The sequence below is a fragment of the Megachile rotundata genome, chromosome 7, assembly GCF_050947335.1.
Source record: "Megachile rotundata isolate GNS110a chromosome 7, iyMegRotu1, whole genome shotgun sequence".
Taxonomy (NCBI): Eukaryota; Metazoa; Arthropoda; class Insecta; order Hymenoptera; family Megachilidae; genus Megachile; species Megachile rotundata.
Genome location: NC_134989.1, coordinates 13,119,559 through 13,140,877, shown reverse-complemented (window position 1 = coordinate 13,140,877; position 21,319 = coordinate 13,119,559). Strand labels below are relative to the sequence as shown.

General features: G+C 32.9%; 2 protein-coding genes and 1 long non-coding RNA gene across 15 annotated transcripts in view; 1 reads left to right on the top strand and 2 right to left on the bottom strand.

The window, feature by feature from the left end:
- LOC143264757 (uncharacterized) overlaps positions 1-6,151 on the bottom strand; it is a 10,332-nt gene extending 4,181 nt beyond the window's left edge. Inside the window, exons 1-2 of one of the 3 annotated variants that reach the window (XR_013038686.1) lie at positions 6,058-6,151; positions 84-3,861 (exon numbers count right to left, since the gene is read on the bottom strand). This is a non-coding gene — a long non-coding RNA (uncharacterized LOC143264757). The other 2 variants (XR_013038688.1, XR_013038687.1) reach the window with 2 other exon arrangements.
- Positions 1-13,705, top strand: part of LOC100876431 (uncharacterized) — a 14,718-nt gene extending 1,013 nt beyond the window's left edge. Inside the window, exons 1-14 of one of the 7 annotated variants that reach the window (XM_076533255.1) lie at positions 5,503-5,642; positions 6,550-6,730; positions 6,813-6,963; positions 7,039-7,252; positions 7,563-7,658; positions 7,965-8,202; positions 8,274-8,575; positions 8,657-10,277; positions 10,351-10,637; positions 10,719-10,830; positions 10,912-11,254; positions 11,335-11,575; positions 11,672-12,534; positions 12,846-13,705. In XM_076533255.1, coding sequence (XP_076389370.1) covers positions 6,727-6,730; positions 6,813-6,963; positions 7,039-7,252; positions 7,563-7,658; positions 7,965-8,202; positions 8,274-8,575; positions 8,657-10,277; positions 10,351-10,637; positions 10,719-10,830; positions 10,912-11,254; positions 11,335-11,575; positions 11,672-12,534; positions 12,846-13,017 — 4,644 coding nt within the window. In that variant the 5' untranslated portion in view covers positions 5,503-5,642; positions 6,550-6,726 and the 3' untranslated portion in view covers positions 13,018-13,705. Of the gene's footprint in view, positions 1-540; positions 584-3,693; positions 3,872-5,502; positions 5,643-6,112; positions 6,731-6,812; positions 6,964-7,038; positions 7,253-7,562; positions 7,659-7,964; positions 8,203-8,273; positions 8,576-8,656; positions 10,278-10,350; positions 10,638-10,718; positions 10,831-10,911; positions 11,255-11,334; positions 11,576-11,671; positions 12,535-12,809 lie in introns of those variants that run through there. The other 6 variants (XM_076533252.1, XM_076533250.1, XM_012286624.2 and 3 more) reach the window with 6 other exon arrangements.
- On the bottom strand, positions 8,657-21,319 carry put (activin A receptor type 2 punt). Of its 5 annotated transcripts, none has more exons than XM_076533300.1 (11): positions 21,052-21,319; positions 20,724-20,969; positions 19,906-20,096; positions 19,667-19,832; positions 19,422-19,576; positions 18,943-19,322; positions 18,687-18,873; positions 18,488-18,625; positions 18,286-18,417; positions 18,027-18,204; positions 8,657-13,734 (listed from the first exon to the last, which is right to left on the bottom strand). In XM_076533300.1, exons 2-11 carry the CDS (start codon positions 20,770-20,772, stop codon positions 13,622-13,624), a joined length of 1,689 nt encoding a protein of 562 aa, XP_076389415.1. In that variant the 5' UTR covers positions 20,773-20,969; positions 21,052-21,319; the 3' UTR covers positions 8,657-13,621. The 5 variants fall into 5 exon arrangements, with proteins under 5 accessions (XP_076389415.1, XP_076389416.1, XP_003703950.2 ...); XM_076533301.1 differs by having other exon boundaries at positions 20,724-20,911; XM_003703902.3 differs by having other exon boundaries at positions 19,437-19,576; positions 20,724-21,319.

Here is a 21,319-nt window from a genome sequence, read left to right as displayed (position 1 = left end):
TGTAGGAAAAAGAAAGAATGAAACAAAGCCATGTGGGTTGCGGAAAGAAAAACGTGGTTCGGAATTGCTAAAGAAGAACCCACACTGTCATGTCTAATCAATCTTGCGTTACACTCTCATCTCTGAATAAATCTATCCGATAACAAGTTATCGAATTACCATTTTTTTCCATTGTATAACAGAGAGAAGAATTTGCCTGTTAGCGATATTTATCTTAGCTCTCGAGGGGAATGCATCGCAATCTTTCAAAGATACTGCTTCGCTGTACTTGCGAAGGTTCAAAAATAGCGTGGTATTTTATAACGCGTTGCTTGCGAGAAAAAATTCTGGAATGTGAAATTCTTTCCGCAAAAATTTCGAATTACCGAGAAAATTAATTAAATTTTATTTTAAATATCGGAGGTCTCTGTGAAAACAAGGCTTAAATGCCACAGTATTCTAGGGTGTATCGAATTTATATTATGGAACTGTATCCAACAGTTTTTGTTGACACTAAAAAATTGACAAAGATGTAAGTATTAATATCATGATGTTTTTTAGGCCTTGGCGACAGGTATTGTCTGCGGCAACGGAGAACGCGTTGGTAAGTTTAATTTATATACTTATAAATTCCTATAATATCCGAAAAAAGTCCCTTCCATTCTTGATGAATATTTATATTTTAATATTTAACGCGATCCCGAAAGTGATCCACTCGCACTTTGGAAATCTCTGATCCACTGTATTCGACACGAAGGAAAAGTCTTTAATGCGATTGAGACAAACGCGATTATTTAGGTGTCCTGTTTCTTTCTGTTTGTCCGCACAGTTCGCCTTAACCGCATTAATTTTCTATTGATTTTTCGTTGTATTTTGTGCACTAAGGCTTATTAAGTTACGTCGACAATTGTGCGAGAACAATAGTATTATACGTACTTATGTTACCTTGACAATTCGTTTGTTGTACTTCACAGCATACATTGCAATATGTATCTGAAATATTTCAATCTGAACGCATTAATGGTTTGCATCCTAATTCTAACGTGACATGTTTTTAAACATGTCTGCTTGTCGATATAAAGTAGTACACGCTTCATTATGTTGCTATACTACTATACTATTACTATACCACACTGTACAACCATAATAATTTATTTCAAACAGATATAATAAAAAAATTTTCCAATTAAACAATATGAGAGAACAGCACTGACATCAGATACAGAAATCTTTCATTCTATCCGGTCAAGCAAAAATATCGAGTTATTTTTGTTTAATCCGAGAATCGATTTCTCGGAGTAACACAATCGCAGCGATGACTCGAAGTTACCCGAATCAAGAGCGCTATCGTTAAGTAATTAACCGAACGCGATCAAATTCCATTCAACATGATGGAAGAACAGATTCTAAACGAACCTGTGAGACTATTTACAATAATCGAAACAAATATTCGTGATCTGTATTTAAAAAACGAAACGTTATATCGATCGTGTTATTTTTCCCTGCGTGATATAACCTCTTTTCTATGCACCTATTATTTAAAAATTGGGAACGAAGTGAAACTACGTTTATTACAAACTTCTATATGAAACGCTGCGTATGCATTCAATGAGCCACCAGTAGAGCTGCTCTCTATTCTGGCCGAGGCAAAGCGGGTATTTATTAATAGAGATTAAACTTCGCGTCGTGTCGTGCCGTGTGCAAACGCTCTCCCGCGCAGGACACATGCTGTTAGGGCAGTCTGACTCAGACTGCGGTCCAGAAACTGATTCCGCCAAAATAAACGTGGAAAAATCGTGTTTTATTCGTTCATCAACTTGTGTCTATAATCGCCAAGCGGATTAAATTGTCCTCCAGTGTTATCGGAAGACAAGACAACGTGTTATATCTAGTGTTATCCATCGAAATAATCACGTCGGAAAAGTTTCCTGGTGATTGCATTCGGTGTCCGCGAGTGACCGAACCATTTCGAAAATGTGTTCGTGAAACATCAAGCGAACATCCGGTGCATCGATGACATTTTCATAAATCGTGTGCTTGTTCTGATTTTCGTGAAAATCTTTGACAGGAATTGTGTAGGACCGATGAACGCTACTTTTACAGTGTGTCGATTTATGGGATATGTTATATTATTGACATAGTATCTGGTTAGAAATATTTAATAGTTTACTGTTTATTAAATAGTATTGAGGTTAATTTGTCAGCTGTTCGGCACAATAATTCGTTTGTTAGGTGTGATGCATCGTATCTGTAGTATATTGTTTACAATGATGTTAACGAGATTAATCATTCGACACTATCGATACTCGATAGATTACCGATAGGTAAACAGTTGCGTATTTACGTGCGTTCTCTTATTATGCGTACATGCAGTTGCATGTACAGTTAGGTGCAATGTAGAACTTTTGATAGGAAGACTCTGTTACTTACCCTCAATTTTAAGCGATTATATATATAAAAAAAAATTCTAAACTTGGGGAATAGCTGGTCAAAAACGTGTGGTAAGATCACTTTTCTTATGCCGCCATTTTCCGGTGAGAAGACTACCACTCTCATCAGCATCCAGTAGAATCTCCTAATATTTAACTGCACGTTCTGACAACATAATTTTTTATCAAGTATATTTTTATCAAAACCGAGTATTAAAATATTATTGCTGTTTACGATTACTTTATTTATTAAAAAAAAATCGACATTAAATAATCTGTATTCCGGTATTGATATGGGATTCCAATTCGTACAACGATATTACTTAATGTATACATTTTTTTCTCATTACATTTATATAGTACTCCACTAACCCACAGACATTAACGCAATTATCGGATGTGTGACTCAACGTTCCAATAACTTTTTTATCTTTCGTTCGTATTTCAAAGCATTAATCGGTTTGACGAACCCTCGTTATCTTAACGTTCGATTAACTCGAAACAATTGCTTCCCCACTTGTTGTAATTTAGGCAGTTGAACGCGTGTGCTGACGTAATGACTATTATTACTGTTGCCGGACAGAATATTAGACCGATGCCAAAAGCATAGTTTTATCACTATTTCTTGAATCTTCTGTCTATTTATTTAACATTGGAACCTTTTCTTATTAAAAAAGTGAATTTCTTGTAAAAGTAATTTTCTTGTGTTTTAAAAATAGTGCATAATAGTGGTATGGTAGGTTTCCATAAAAGTTTAGTATACACATTTGATATTTAGGTTTTTAGATATCTCGGGGTGTTTCCTCTTTGCGGACAGACTATGCTTTTCTTGTCACTAGAAACGGAAACGCGAGTTCAGTCACGATGTTGTGCAAAGTAAAATGGTGTGGTTTTAAACAAAGGTACGTTTGAAAGGTGTCATCGGTTGGAGTACCGACAAGTAATCGGCGCTATTTTGCGCGTGTTTCGTCCGTCAAAGTGCACACGTCTTTCATGCATAAAAAAATGTTCAGAGACTAAAATGTCGCGTCTGCGATAGAAGTTTCAAGTGATAAATGTACGTTGCACAGTGAACTGAAATAATGAATAGTGAACATTTTAAAAGAACGGACAAGCGAAGTTCAGTGTGCTCGCGTTTGGACAACTGATAAAACTTAGTGTAATCTTTTTTGTACAATCATAGTACTGTGATATCGGATAGTTTTCATTGAACCGTCGTACAGTGCTAAAGCGTTACTATTATGTTGTAACGTGATAGATTTATAAAAATATTAAACATTGACAAATGATGCTAGTGCTTTTGTTGTGCGTCATCATGAAAATAGCAGAGTTCTCTGTGGGTCGGATGAGCCCGCCATTTCAAGCCCCTGCACGACCGCCACATCTTTATGGTAAATCCAAGAGGCCGGAACGGAAGTATTACCGACGACTCAATGCGAAGTGCAATTGTTTACTGTTTAATCGTAAGAATGCAAAATTAATTTATTTATATATTCAATATAAATCTACTGCTATATTTATTGACAATAGGAAAGAATGTCAGTTAGAGAGGAGAAACGATATCTACATTTTATCTCCGTCATTATTTACAGATACTAGTATAATTATTAGCAAATTACAAGTTTAATTAGTCTTTTGAATATGTACATAATTCCGTGCATCGCCGATTCCCGTCGTGGTATCTATGGTAAAGCTTAAAGTGCAAAATGGAGGGAAGAGTGACCGGATTTGCTAACCTTGCAAATCGAACGAATAATGATTCTTAAAAAATTCTTAGCTCAACAAACGAAGAAGTCATTCCGGTTCACAATTGTGACGATTTCACTTTTCTTCCAAGTCTGTTTCTCCGTGTATACACATGGATACCCTTCACTAATTTGCAATCACTTCTAATCGGATTCATTATTAGCATAATAAAAGAGTCTGCATATTATTTCATTGAAGGCCGTGCATGATTCTTAACCACCTAATTACTGTAGATAAAGTTAAATAAGAGATCAAATACGAAATAACGTCATAAAATATGTATAAGCGAAAAGAAATGGTGCTCAATTTAAAACTCTCCCACAGCTGCGAGAAGTGGTATTGTGCTACTATTTTCGGCTAGCTACTCCATGTGGGAGTGCTTTACAAGTGTTTACCCAAGAAATAAATACTTTGACATCTGGGACGTTTAAGTATCAAGATAAATGATTCATGATATATTTTTATCCGATACAGATTTTAAGTCAATCAAAGATTTGTTATCACGAAGTGGAAGAAACCGAAGTTATTTTTAGATTACAATAAAAGACAATATAAGACAATTCTACTAGCTGAATTTATATTCGGTTGAAAAATAAGTTATAAACATGAGCCAAATGGCAGAACCGGTCTCTTTGGCAGAAATTATAGAAATTTCGTTGCATTGCGTGTAAAATTTTCCGTCGAGTTGCAAAATTTCGCTCTCGAATTTCTTCCTCCTCTTTACTCGTTCTGCCGCGACTTCGCTAAAATTATCCAGTGCCCTCGACATTGCGGACAAAGCACCATGAAGGACTTTTTTCCTTTCGTACTTTAACAAATTATAATTTGCAATATACGAACCTCATTAATTATCCCCAGATTTGACAAATTGTATCTTAAAATAACCATCATACTGCACTTAGAAATATAATACTAGCTGCCAAGTTATACTGTTCATATTTCAATAGAAATACTTTTTATATTATCATCAATTCAATGATGCAACAATTCACCGTACTATTTCTTTTGATCCTACATTCTTCTTTTTTGTTCTTGTACTTCGCTCTCTGGTCCAATAGTGAACACAAGATGTCTTTGTTTATAACACGTCTGATAAAAAGTCCTAAGGAACGAAAAATGTACAGTCTAGATACTGCAGTGTCGCGTGCACAATTGTGGACATTTCTGTGGAATATTTTATTCTAATCTACTGTTCAGTAAATAACGAAAGAAATCAAACGTTTTGTATCGTAACCTTAATTCAAGCATGTTGTATCTGATTTCCTTTTGCCCACCCTTTACGCTGGATTGGTAATGCTCATGCGCCGCATGAGCAATCATGCTCCATAGACGCAGTTGAAATGAATTCCTAAGTATGAGTGACGGGCGGGTTGTCGCCATATGGTCGCGAGCATGAGTGTTTTCGGATAACATTTATCGGATGTAAATATTTTCCGTAGAACAAAACTCAAATGACCCTGGCGATGCGATGGAAAAAAATTTTTCGAGGTACGATTATTGTAACGCGTGTTCGAGATCATTTTTTTTAATTCTGTTTCACTTTCATTTCAATCACATTTCATTTTTTACGAGGAAATAAACATCATCTTAATGTCACACATCTAACAATTCACGTAATCATTAAATAACTACGTAAATAACAAAACATTAAGTGCATTATTGCTCATATATATTTAGAAAATAATCGTTCCTTAGAAAATAAAATAGTGCAGTCTACTTTATTATCTAATATACTTATTTATCTAATTCATCATTTTGTACATGTACGTTTTTTGCGTTACAATGCAAAGTTTCTAATTTATAGTTGTCAGTCATTCCATGCGTCAATGATTCAATATTAAATTATGTTGAATTTTATTTATTTTAGTAGACTTTCAGAAAAAATTATTTGAAATATTCATACTCAGAGATTTTCCAGAGCATCATCACTTGCTCAATCCAAAGCTGATGCGTACCAATCGATTAATTATTTATTATGTGACAACTAACCTTAAAACACGCCCTCTTAAGAGAGTAGTGATGACGCGCAGCCTTGATCGTTCCTGATACGGAACATGAGTTTTACCTGCTTAAATACAATTTGCCATAACCTCTGCCTGACGTCATTCCCTGACACTTCTTTATCGTGACAGTTTCGTAGCGCGCAAAAAAGAAGAATGCTTATCAGTGTTTCATTGATGCTTTTATCAAAATCAGTACAGTGAATTGTCATCTACAGAGTGCTCAAAAAGATGTGACTCATTGTTGGTACCGTGATGTTACTGCTATGTGCGCTGTATTTCGATAGACGGTTTATTACGTATAATTGAATTGTAATTGTACAGAAAACATTTACCTGCCTTGTCATGTAATTTTTATAATATGCAACACACGATTTTATAAAATTTCAATACAGAGCAGCCTGTCATACACTGTAATCAATCTACAGATGATGTAAATACATGTAACTATGGTCCAGTCACATTATTTTAAATAGTGGATATTTTTATATGGCACAAGATTTATGATATTAAGTTGACAAGAAATACATGTATACTTGACGGACTATGAAAATATATTTAATGTGTCAAATATGGGTCCGTTTCTTATTATTTATTTTCATCAATAATTTATTAATATTTGTGTACTTATTAATGCATTATACTGTATACATTTTAGGTGCAGACAAAGGGGCTGCAGTGATGGAAGATCCACAAACACCAGGATCTGATTGCAATTCCAATCCTGCAACGGATTCTATCCAACATGATTTGATTAGTTCTGACTTTGTGCAGGACAATGTGGAATATCAGTGGTTCATTGACTATGGGTAATCATTTAATTGATTGTAATGTAGTCTACATTTTTTATAATCATAAGCACTTAGTTGTGTACAAAATGTCAGCTACAGAGATGGAGGACTTCATGTTCATCCAAGCGTATTATCCTCACTCTCTGCTTCATATTCTCGAGAAGATTTGGGCTATTATGATGACCTGGCCCGTAACCTGGATGCTAATTTGGCAGAAATTGATATGGAGAGTTTTCGTACAGCGGACATTCATACTTTGCTCACTGCATTGCCTGTTATGTGTACTGATCCAGTTCAGCATTCAGAGGTAATTATTGTGTATATTATTATACATAAGTTAATTTTATAATTTATTATTATAGCAATATTATAAGTTCTATACTGTAGTCTTCTGCAAGAATTATTTCTACTGTGGATAGTTTGCAAGCAAATATATTTTGTACATTTTTCGGTTGCAAGAGTTAATATTTTGTAGAACTATTTTTTGTAACTTTTACTTTTTATTCTATAAATAATTAAGTAATCTTTTATTACAAGAGCATAAGAAATTCCCTATTCGCTGTTGTTCTTGTAAGTAACTTAACTTAAATGCATTATCTATTCCATTATCACAACAGTTTAACTATCAAAGGGAACGATATGCCAGTATATCTGGATCTGTTATGGAAAAACTTGACATCGGTTCATCTATCAGCCCTCATACCAGCAGCCAGGTATGAAAATGGCTGAAAATGTTAGATTTTTCCTGTGTTGAAAATAATACAAAACACCTTATGACATGAATTTTGCTTAACATGAAAATAAAAGACAATTTGCTTGCAATTCCTCTGCATGGTTAATAAAACATTGAATTTAATATAATTTAATTACATAATAAATGTGAAACGCGTTTTATACATTGACATTAATAAACTGAATTTTATTGTTTAACAAGGGCATGGAAATGAGCTTTGCTAGTTTTACAAACTGCATGACATTTAATTTAGAAAAATGAAACAGTAACATATTTTCAATTAAAGGGAGAAGATTCAGCCTGTTCGACCACAGATACAATTTCTATATGCAAATCATCGCTGCTTTTCTCTCCTCTGAAAGAGACACCCGTACTACCACCGGGAGGTAGCTACAGCGTCGACTCTCTGGACTGCGAGGACATGCTGCTCACATGTCAGACAAACAACAAAGACAATTATACTATTGCTTTTGAGGGTAGTATCACAATGTATTCAGATGGTTCTCAAGATTTTGAAAATCAAGGTACAAAAATAGACAATTGTTAATCTATAGCATTAATAGATAAATACAATGGAAGTTGTTTTTTTTTACAGAAAAACAAAAATCGTACGAAACAGGAGAGCCATATTATAGTCGGAATAATGACTTGAAAAATGTGTTAGATGTATCAATGGCATGTTCTGATTCCAAAATATACACTACGTGGAGCAATTTGAAACATTCTTCAATGAACAAAGTTATGACTCGACATCCTTCAGGCAATAACAATACAATACCAGAATTTTTACACGGTATTGAAAATATCATAACCGGAACAAATAAAAGAAGTCAGAGCTTGCCAGATCTTACACAGGCTTCACAATTACAACATATTAATATGCCTCTCAATTTTTCTGTGAGTTTCAAAGCAATTATATATATTTAGCGATTTGAAAGAATTAATCATTAAAATAAGTTTTGGAATATATTTGAACAGGTTGATTCTGCAGAATCAAACAATCATGCACAACAATTACATAGTTCGGGATCAGTGATGAGTCGATCTATTAACGAAGAAAGTTCAGACAATGGAGAACATAATACAGCAGGAAAGAAATTGCAAAATTTAAGTCTCGTAAAATTATTTATGAAACAAAAGAGTATGAGCACCGAAGGAATGAGTCTTACGCTAGATCAGTCGGATTCTGTTAGTGATAATGGATGGCCTACGAGTAATAGTGCTAGCGACAGTGGTACTAATACAAATACACAGATACAACGGCACGATATAAATGATGCTAAACGTCAAGTTCCAGAAAGCGATTTTTCTATTAATTGGGTCAAAGGTGATCTTTATAACAATCAAGAAGTAGAAAATCAAAAAGATAATTTCAGTAACATTCCAAAACATTCATCAATGATAAGTGAGCATAAAGATGAAATGTCATCAGCATCCGTGGAAGAATTATCGGAGAGTATGTCTAAATCAGATTTAACGCACGATAATGATCAAACTGACTTCGACGTTGCTTTCGAACAACAACAAAAAACTGCGTGGCTTAAATCTTTAGAGAAAAAATATCCTATTTGTAAAACGACGGGCATTCAAGCAATAGCTGAAACGGACGATAATGCAGTTCAAACCTCTTTAATATATACAGCGCCTACAGAGAAAGAAAATCCTTCTTTAAGGGAAACAATTGTTAATAAAAAACCTGTTTATGTTGTATATCCGAATTATGCATTGCCTGATTTATCGTTTCTCAATATCAAAGATACGAAATTGGATAACGTAGCCTTAAAGCCACAGGGTTTCGGAAAGAATAAAGTTAGTTGGAAGCATACTGGTAGGTCTGGTAGACCGTTTTCCTGTAATGACATAGATGCGTTGCGCCAACGTGGATTTTCGCACGTTAAAGACTGGGAGTCATTGACATTCCTTTTGCCTACCGAGTACAAGAAAATTTTACACGATGTACCAGAAGTGTCACGGTACATTAACATTAACGAAGAAATTAAGAAACCTCTTTTTTGTTTATCACCCCCGATGCGTCATAAAACTCGTCCCATGAGTGAAGTCATACCAAATAATTCGTCTTCTACTAGTAGCACTGCAACGCAGCCATCGTCCGGATATCGAGGCTCGTCTACGATATTAACCGATTCTTCGACAAATCAGCAGACATTAAATAACCCAACTAATCCATTGTATCTTTACCGTTATGATAGTATTAGCTCCGAGGCCAGTTTAGTAAGTAACGATAAAAAAGTACATAGGCAAATCAGTAAAACAAAATCGTCCTGCCCGTCTCTTCCGAAACGATCGATCTCGTTGCCACATGGAGATCGTGAATCCGACTTTTGTAATGGAAAAGTGCCACCAAGACCACCTTTACCCAGAAGTATTTTAAGAAAAAGCAAGGTTCCTGCGAGTAAGAGATACAGTATGTTCGAAATGGGAGATGTAGAAGAAATAGAGGATCAATCACCTGAAGCAAATAAAAGAATGTCTTTGCAAGAACCATACTACATGAACAATGATTTGCCGTTAGCGTGTCGTGCAAGGATTGTTGATTCAGAAAAAGATGTTGATGAAACGGAAGAAAGATATCACACAGGTAAATATTTTACTATCTTACAACATTATTTTATACTGTTATGTACTATAATAACTTTTTGTGTGTATTTTAGAAAGAGTAAATGAAGTGGCTAGCACAGGAGATATAGAGACTGAAAACTTTGAACATAATGAAGATGACGTGAAACAGTTGGAAGAATTTTTGAAACGTAGTGGGTTCTCGTCACAAAGTAGTGACGGGGACGTAGATGATCCCGATGTAAAACTAAGATCGTACGTACGAAAGTTTTTATCACTCAGAATGAATAAAGATATTACCAAAGCTACTGATATGATAGAATCACAGAAAAAGACTGTCAGTTTTGCCGTACACCAAAGAAAAAAATGTATAGACAATAAGGTAATTTTATACTATTTTCACATTGTATATTTAATCTTGTAACTATTCAGGTTTGATATAAAATATATCTGTTTATTACAGATTAATAATTTAAATACTGTTGCAAATGAACAAAGTAAAGAATCTGCACTTACAGAAGACAGGATAGACATGAGTCCTGATAGTAAATCACTGGATTTAGATGAAAAGAGAAGTAAATATATAAGTTCTTATATGTTAGTCTTTTTCAAATATGTATTATAAGTATGTATATATTGATATAATCGTTTTTCAGAAATGATATTATCTGCAAATAAAGCAGTAGATTTATTGTTAAAGTATTGGAATAGCGAATCGACCCATAGTAGACAGAGTTACAGTGACAAAAATGAATGTGCACAAATTTGTCTCAGTAATTTATGTCCAGCTTTATACGCCATTATGTCGGATGAACTGAAACCACATTTAAATTCTACATTTGGACCAATAACAAACAGTGTTTGGCAAGTGGTTGAAGCATCCTCTCAGCAAGGTCCACTTACTAAAACATTGAATGAATTAGTACAAAAAATTAATGGCGAAGATGTTATCACAGAAGGAATGTTAAAGTTTCACGCATTTGTATTTGGCTTGTTAAAGTATGTTAATACAATTTTAATAACAATATTTTGTGTATGATCTATAATTGTACTATTAATGAATTTGATATTTTTTACAGCCTGAGAGCTTTAGATGCATGGTTTGCATATTTGTGTACAAGAGAGTCTATCCTCAGGAAACATTACAATAGTAACAGTTTATTCGTCGCAGCTTTAGCCAATTCAAATGCACGAGAAGTTGTCGATGCTCTTTTATATATTCTAAATCCTCTCGCGTTTTGTCCATTTCAGCTCGATCTTCTATACCAATATCGTCAACTTCATAATAGTTTTGGTAATTTAAATAATCATACTATAAATGTAAGTATTGGAATAAGACACACAAGCATTATTCATCATTACAATTTTCTTCGTTGACGATGGGGTACTACATATATTACTATAATAACTTTGCAGGCTGTAAACTTCAGAAACGTTGATCGGTCTCCGAAGGAACATCATTTCGACAAAACTGACACATGTGCAATGGTTTCTAGTCCAAGAAAAATACGTCCAAGATCCTGCGTTACTTATGGTAACTACGACGATAAACCAGGAGATTCGCATAAACCCGATATGGAGACTGTAAAGAAACGTTTGAGCAATCCGATAGGTTCAAAAGTATTTCGTGCTCTCGACAAACTAGCTTCTGAAGATTCTGAAGACTATACCGACAGTTTAGAACATTCGCCACTGAACAGAGCGTCGAGCAAACATCCTGTCTCCACGAAGCCTCACAGTCAAGAGAGTAAAATAGACGACGAGAATAGTATGCCAGGCGAAGCGAAATTTAGGAAACTTCAAGAAAAGTGGGAATTGATGGTCGGAAAAGAGGATCCAAAGAATCAACCAGTGTTACCTTCATCACCTATACGAACACCAACGAGTTTAGGAAAATCCAAAATTCCCAGACTCCTTACTTCGCCGGTGAAACAGTCAAGCGCGATATCAGGGCCTTCTAAAACCACGAAATCTCCTGTATCTGGAATTCCATCTTTAAAGAAACCTGTCACACTTCCGACGACAAAAAGTACACCAAAAAAACCTATGGAAATAAAGAGTAAAGATGTACCGAAACGTACTAGCAGAGTGGATCAGGAAGTTGTAGGGACAACACGAACTCATTTAACTCGACCCAGTTCTTTACCCTACAAGTCCTACGGATTAATGTCTAAAGAGAAGAATGTAGTATCTCCACAGAGACGAGCAGCGTCTACATCTTTACCACGACCAACTACCGCTGCTACTACTACGAGAAATCCTTCCAAAAAACGACTTAAGTAAGTACGAAATTAAGTACAGTGCAGCACCGATGGTTCCTTCTTACATGGTGCGAGTTCCCTTTATTCAGATATTTAACTAGTAGCGCTTCCGTACCATTTTGGCGCACTCCCAAATATTTAGATTTACACAAAATTTTATTTCACGTTTATTAGCATAAAGCTTTAGCACATATTAGAATTTGGCAACATTTATCATTTTGACTGCATCGTATATTTTTTGGTTTCTAGGTGTAGAGCTTAATCTTTGGTTCTGTTTTGTTCTCTTTTTATAGATTAGTAAAATAACAGTTCACACATCTCGATTCCAGAGAGGTTCGTACGCTTACGCATAGAATTCGTTCTGAAAATGGGCATCTCGCATTTGGAGAAGGTGAGAAACTGAAAGTTCTTTTAGAAGTAAACAGTAAATGGTTATTATGTGCAAGAGGTGATGCAAAAGGTTTGGTTCCGCGGATGTGTGTGCATTACATTCAAACTTAGCCGAACATTTTACACGAGTAACTAAAGAGAATTTGAAATAAGTGGAACAAAATTACGAGACTTCGACGCCACGAAGACGTTCTGATGAAATGATAAAAAATATGTACAGTGTATCAAAGAAAAAGTATAGAATTGTTTTTAAAGTATGGTAAAGTAATTGTTATAATTCATGACCGTTTGAAGCTTCATTTATATCAAATTGCGATAGTATTATCACTCGTATTGTCATTGACAAAAGGAAGTAGGTATCGCTAGTCATAGGCTTTCAAACCAGGTTATATTTAATTAATTGAACATATACCTATTTATAACCAGGATGTACATATATACAGTAAAATATGATAAATATATATATATATAATAATGATGGATAAAGACGACAATGACATGTAATAACTTATAATTATGAATGTAACTGTGATCATAGTGTATAGGTAAGTTTATTAATGCAAAAATGTGCGATACCGTTGAATCTTTTTTATTTTTAACGTTATAACTTATATTTTATTCGTATCTATTCCGTACGTCGCACGTTTAACGAGTATCTCATTTAATTTTACTTGATGTGTAAATTATTGTATTGCGCGCTTGTGGTTCGCAGAAATCACATTTTTTTACTTGCTTCATGTATTCTTTGGTATGCCAAGGCATACAATGTAATCAAATAAAATCTAAAATTGTAATTGTATCCCTGTATATTTCCTCGTATAATATTCCCTGTAAGGCATCTTATTTATTTAGAATATGAAGGTAAGAATAAATATAAATTAATAAATATGAAGCAAAGTATGAAACAATGCTCTGCATCGTTTAAAGTTATTCAATTTTTTCAAGCTTTAATATACATGTCAAATGTGATTAAAATATGTTATATGCGTTACAAATTCAATATATATGACTAAAGGTAAAAAAAGAAATGTAGCTTTATACGTGTCAGATGCATATACGTACACAGTTTAATAATGTAATTTGCAAATAAGAAAACGTGTTAGCTGATATACTTGTATATATAAATAAAATGTTCACGTTTATTAAATACGCTTTTTTTTTTAATGTGTTCCCATTTCTTGCAAACTTTGGTAAACCAATTTAAGCCGTCTCGCTTACTACAATGTTTATTACTTCACGTGCCTTTAACTAAGCAGATTACGTTATATAATATATTACATTATTGACAAAATAAACTGCTATAAAACAGCTGTAAATAGTTGTGACAAATGATCGTTTGTTATCATTCCTATTATTAATTAAAACAAAGACAAAATTATCTACATACTTAGATTAAAAAATGTTATAGTATTCTTCCAAGCACCAATCTGTTTTTATTCCTTCTCTTCTATAATATTATATCTATAGTCGATACCATGATCGTTTCATATTCTGAGGAACTTTCTCTGTAACCAACATTCCTTTTATACAATTTTGTGAAAAAGATGATGTTCCATAATTGATACAGTTTTATTAGTATCAAGTGTGAAAGTAACGTTTTCAACGCTGTAGTGATATATAAAAATTCATCTATCATCGCAGAAATTTGTTACTATGATTTTGAAAACAGTTACATCCAATATGTGTAGGAACATTCTATTGCTATGAATTGTATTATTTTTAAACGATAATTAAGAAATTACTTTGTTTCTCAATGATCTTACTTCTAAGGTATATTTCGCTTAAATCTTATTTACAATTCTTTTTATTCAGACCAAACACAGACATATGTCTGATTAGTCTAGATTATGATACAATGTGATACAAGCGAAATACGTAATAAACAAAGTATTACAAAAAATCACTAGGTAATTCTTCAAAATTGTATATCAGTAGTAACAACAACAGTACCAGAAACAGACAATGCGATTAAATGACATGTATGTATGTCACGTATGATATGAAACTGATTACGGTATCGGAAATATTTTGATACTTTAACGCTAAATTACAAAAGATGCTCATTATATTTACAAATGTGATGTTAAAATGATATTTTACGTCACGCAAATACGAGTATAACTGATTAGAAAAATTCAGGGTTTGTCAAACACAGGTTTTCAACGAGTACAATATTTGATTCATACAAAAAAAAAGAAACGTATATAAAATTTAATACTTTTTCGATAAAGCTGAAATTACTGATCGAAGTATTTATACAATTTGAAATCGTAAGAGACTGTAATACAAAGTGAAAGAAACAATGAAACTATCTCTTAGTTTACATTAATGATGTTGATAAGAACTTCTATACCCTAAAAGTCAAAAATTACAATATTGATTTACATTAGTATACAGTATATTATATGTGACTGGAATGCCATTGTGGTACTGTCAATATTAAAACCTAACCTTCTGTATATATTTATGGGATATGATTCAGTAAGAGATAAGCGGTGTAACACGATACATTGTATGCACGCCTATGATTTGTATGTCTATATATCTATGTACATGATGTTTTTAAAATATCACCTCACCATTGCATTCTTTTGAGTCTGTAGGCATAAAATCAAAAACACTTTTTCTTATCACAAATAATCATTTTACTTGTACTTCAGTCTTAACTTGACAGACTGATTTCCTTGTATCAAATGCATCGCTCCTTAAATTTTTACACAAAGATTTTCTATTGAGTCGTGTAACTATGTAACAAGTTTTAGCAATGATGAGATTACAATATTATTTTTACATAATTTTTACAAACAGATTCTTCGGCATATACAGCGTACATGAAATGAAAGAACTGAAAGTGAAATCGTTTTTATAAATAACGCAGTTCTCTGCTTTTCGATATGTAAAAGTCCAAAAATTTGTTAAATTCTTAAATAGTCACGCAATTAATCCATAATTGATTGAAACGTGTAAAATGATTGATTTAAATATGTGATGGCATAAAATTAACTGTTAAATAAACTCTGTAGTCTATGATTCTCTAATCATTTAACATCGTTATAACTATATTGCATTGAGGTGATAAATATTATACATAAAGATCCTTAATTTTATAAAATAAAGATAATATTATAGAATCAATTATGGATTAATTTTCTATTTATAACATCATATATTAAAGATTGATTGGTATATACTATCGATTTCAGTGTCTCTTACATAGCTAAAAAATCAATATACAAAGATGAAGCTGCAATGTGTGCATATAATATTAGTCTTTTGGCACTGCTAAAGCCCGGTATCAAAGATAAAACAATTTGTTTATCTTTTACTTGCTCTGATAAATTATGATGATGAATTATGAGCAACATCTGAAATATATTTAGGCCTTATTCGTGTCGGTTACGATACTTAATCCACGTATTTATTATCACAGCTTGTAGAGCAATTATGCAATCTCGAATACAGCAAACTAATTTCATTCTGTAAAACTCAGTGATTTATGAACACAGTTTGATCGATTAATGATGTATTTTTAAACTGAACCAAACTTATCTCTTAGTTTAACTCTAATGAAAAAAATTCAGAGCAAGTAAAAGAAATCATTTACTCGCAATTCATTTACTAGAACTACAATTTAAACAAACATTATTTTAAACGTGCATCTTGAATGGCCATTATTAAAAAGAAGAAAATTAAAATTATCTTGTACGTTTCTTAAATTTATTCAGTCTAATTGAAAGGATATCTAAAATTGATAAAAAATTCTCAACTTTGAAAAGTATTGTCTCAATGTCCATTTTACATATTTTCATTCTAACAAGGAATAACATAATTTGTTATATTACTTGCACAAAATTTTGTTTAAAAAATATTGGTTTGTTTGATGGTGCATAAGAAAACTAATAAGATTTAAGCATATACTGAATAAGCATAATGAAAATATTTATTACAATATCTATTATGTGGACTGTCATATATTGGTTCAAGCAAGATGCGCCGTTTTCTTAGATATCTTAAATAATATTGTTGCGTCAAGGTGAACTTCGGGATTCTTCTATTTGCGTGTAATTATTAAAACCCTCTTGTGATAATTCTTCTCGGCGCAACAATATAAATAGCACATAATAATGATGTATTTAACGCCTTAGATATCCACTGTACATATAGTGGATGCAAGATTCATTTCAAAACTAGATTACACGTGTACTAATTCGAGAACTTTTTTTACACAATTGTGTAATATTATTAAAAAAAAAATTAATACAAGAGAAGCAAAACATATAAAGGAAGACTTTCACTTTGCCCAATAAAATTTAATCCATGAACATTCCAGTAGCATTAATTTTGATTATTTAATATATTATGTTTGAAATTAAAAAAAACTAATTACCATATTTATCAGATCATGTCTTACTATAAACTAAAATAAATTTGAAATAAATTACACGCGTACTGAATGTGGAACGTAATAACTTTTAAAGAGAAAAAAAATTTTTCTTATATAAAAACATGTTCATGGATACAATTTTATTTTCAGAAACAAGGTAACCACCTTAAATAATGTATAAAATGCAAAATAATTAGATTAACTTATTAATTTCATGCAGAAAGCCTAATAAATTCCCCATGGCTTCCAATCAGTTAACTTGACTGTTTCTACCAGGTACTTTGTATAAAATTGTTGAGGCATCTTCTTTGTAACAATTCACATACAATATGATTTATAGATAAAAATTATTCATTAAATTTCACTTGGCTAGTATTCACTTTGTCATCTCAGAACAATCACTGCATAGTTGACATCAACGAGGAATGTAATTGCTCTGTGTTTGGAAAACATACTATTTATATGAATTAAAAAAAAGAAAGTAGGAATCTTTATATGTTTACTTTACCCCACTAAGAAGATAGTAACACTTCTGATAAATAATAATTTCATGATTATTTATAGTAAGTTGCAACAAAATGTTTATATAAAAAAGAAATAAAGACATAAAAACAAACTAGTTCTCAGGATATGCAATATTTTAACATTCCTCATTGATGTATATGTAAAAATTATGATACAGCAAATGGTTGTGCAATTTCACTAAAGCTATAATACACATAGATTAACTACATACTAGATTCCTTAGTGGTGATAGTCTCGTTGGTATTATCAACTCGTATTAACGTTGACGAATTTAAAACAAGTGTCCTACTCAATGTAGCAACTCTTTCCATTACACAAGAAGCTGAAAGGCGTGCTTCAGCATCATGATCCCAACACTCCTCCATTGTATCACAAATTGACTGAAGTCCCTAAGGCAACAACAGTAACTTTCCTTAAATCTATTCTATTTAATAAACAATAATGGTTAATATTTTTCTAAATTTACGTACGGGATGTTTACGCCACGTTTCTAAGATAACTGGCCTTTCTTTTTTGTGCACAACACTTTCTTGCATGTCTTCTAAAGTGGGATGGAGACCTACTTCATCTTCAAAAGGTAATCTATATTCCCCAATTGGTCCCTAAAATAACAAAACATGATATTTAAAAATACAATATTATATGATTTAAAATACACAAACGGAATCTTACATCCTGTACAGTGCATCGTGAAGCCAATTCCCAAAGCACCAGACCACAAGCGTACATATCGATTCGTAAAAATGAATCTCTCGTGAAATTAATGGCTCCTTCTAAAACCTCTGGTGCCATGTACCTTCTTGTTCCAACCTATAAACCATAAAAAATAAATTGAATTGCATAAATTGCATCAATTACGCGAGGACCGTACCTGTCCATGTGTATCGCCGCAAGGTTTTCCAGGATGAAATATTAGGGCTAAACCAAAATCTGCTATACAGGCACTCATATCAGCTTTCAGTAATACATTTTTTGACTTAAAATCCCTGTGAGCCACAGCAGGTTTATAGCCATCTGCTTTATTGGCAGGAATTTCTTCATGTAAGTGCATCAAGCCTCTAACAGATTAAAATATACATCATTATAAAAGAAGATATATATTTCTTAAACCTGTGTTACAAAATTACCTTGCCATAGATTCTGCTATTCTACACATCTCAGGCCATGTAACAACGTTTGCTTTCAGGTAATCACATAATGAACCTTTTTCATGGTATGCAGTAATTAACCAGAATTCAGTTTGTAAGTTATCTCCTCTTTTCTCAACGCCTATGAAACGCAAAATGTCTTCATGATCCATATGTGCAAGTTTGAAAATTTCTTGTTCAGTTTGCCAAGACTGTTTGTCTTGTATAGGAAATACTTTTACAGCAACAATTTCATTTTTCAATTGTGCTTTCCACACTGCTCCAAAACGACCACGAGCTTTAATCTCTAAAAGTTGTATTGGACGTAATCCCAAATTAGGAGATGGTTGTGGCAATGGAAGAGGTTCTAATGTTGGTACCTACAAAAACCAGTTTATAAAATAATCATACAATGAAAATCGTGAAAAAAGTATCATCAAAACCAAAAAATATATATTTAGTAATTGAGAGATCTGTACATATGCCTTCCAAACCTCGTTGAAATATCTCAACTTCCGTCGTCTATAACACCAATACAAAAATGGCAGAACAATAGCAAGAAGAAGCATAGGTATTGATATTGATAAAACAAGTGTTATTATTTGTTGCTCTGTATTTGGAACAGGTTCTGGATCTAAAACATAATTTTATTTAATACTCAGCTGTCTGTTCTACTTGGTACTGAAAGATTATTAATATGATATCATCTAAGATAAATACACACCATGCAAAATAGGCTTGGAAGAAGAAGTTGGATGAGGATCCCATGTAAAATTCTGATTACACATATTTCCATCACAGCAACAAAAAAATAACTCTTTTTTCCTCTCTGCACTATTTTCAATACAATGTGGTCTGTCATAGCAATCATTACTATCCAAAAAGCACCCCTACAATTAATAATAATAATTAAGTGAAAAATGTACAATTGCTAATAATATAGAAGGTATAATATTTTTATACCTTTAACTTAATTATAGATTTCTTAGTGGCATTGTCAATCTGCCACAATACATAACAATGATTTCTTTTGCCTGGATCATGTGGCCCACATTCTTCTCTCCCAGAGCATTCTTGCTGGGATTCTGCACACATTGTTTCATTGTAAAATTCGCAAACCGAAGAACCTTTGACATCGTGTCCCAATATAGGACCTACAAATCACAATTATAAATTTTTAATACCAGCTGCAGTTTTTATAACTTTCTCTTAAGTCATATTTATAAACATTGATAAAAATAATACCAAAAATAAAAATGTACCTTGATTTATTATATTGCAATTTTTACTTACGAATAGAATAACTACTCAGAGTAATTACAAAATTTCAACCTATTTATACTTATTTTTTAAATAATATACGAAATCTAATGTTTTAGAACTATTTGTTAATAAGCAAAACTATTTATTTTCAACAAAACATTGATTTCACAAGTTTATATTAATGTCTTTTTTTGGACTGCACTGAGAAACTAAATGTAAACACTGGTTAAAAGTGTTTTATAACCAATCTTTATTTTTGTATCAAATTCTCAGTAAAAAACAAATGATTACTCTATATAAACAATCATATCATTGTTGCTCAACGGTATAGGAGATAATGCACTACGTATATAAACATAGAATTTAATATTATCCATACAATGCATAAGATTTGATAACGATACTTAAAATACGTTCGGAAAAGGAAAACAATGGTAATCAGTGGGAAATTTGCATCAACATATATTTTAAATCGCGGATACAACTGTCAAACGGAAGATAATAAAACGTTCAATTACCTAACATTCCTAGGATGAGATATGGCAGTATGGTCGCATATGCGGGCATCGTGAATGGATCGTAAAAGCATACCAGAAATTTGAAGTCTAGACGCACGGTGTTTGAGATATGGCTAAAGCGCCGGACTTTGGTGCGCAAGGTCCGGTATTCGCGCTTAGCCTTCACATTTGGGTTATTTCTACATAATCTACAACATTGTGCATCTGTTCTTTAAATACAATCCCATGGATCCATGTTTATCGAGGCTGAAGTCGCCACAAATAAAAAAAAAACGGAGGAATTGAGTCTATTAACTATTAAGCAAATTGTAGTAATTCATCCACCAACCCATCTCTCTTCCTCTCCTCTCCCTCGCTTCTGTCGGAACGCGCAAACCATAGATTTATATATGTCACTCTTTAATCGTTGAAACACTGCGGTATCAGTCACGTTCGATCGATTACGTTCACTTCGAAGAACGAACGGTCAAGTTAACGAATACGAATGCACTCGTAAGGCAATATGTTCTAAAAATATTAAGAAAAATCGAGTAAGCTTGAGGACTCCTGAGGTACATATATACCAGACACACGGGAGAATGAATCATAAACTAATG

Bases quoted from the DNA above. Each gene is read 5' to 3' on its own strand.
- put (XM_076533300.1), bottom strand. From the start codon at position 20,772: ATGCCCGCATATGCGACCATACTGCCATATCTCATCCTAGGAATGTTA. The intron at 20,097-20,723 runs GTAATTGAACGT...TGTGATTTGTAG, and splicing joins TCTCATCCTAGGAATGTTAG to GTCCTATATTGGGACACGAT. The intron at 13,735-18,026 runs GTATGTAGTTAA...GATGCCTTACAG, and splicing joins TATCACCACTAAGGAATCTA to GGAATATTATACGAGGAAAT.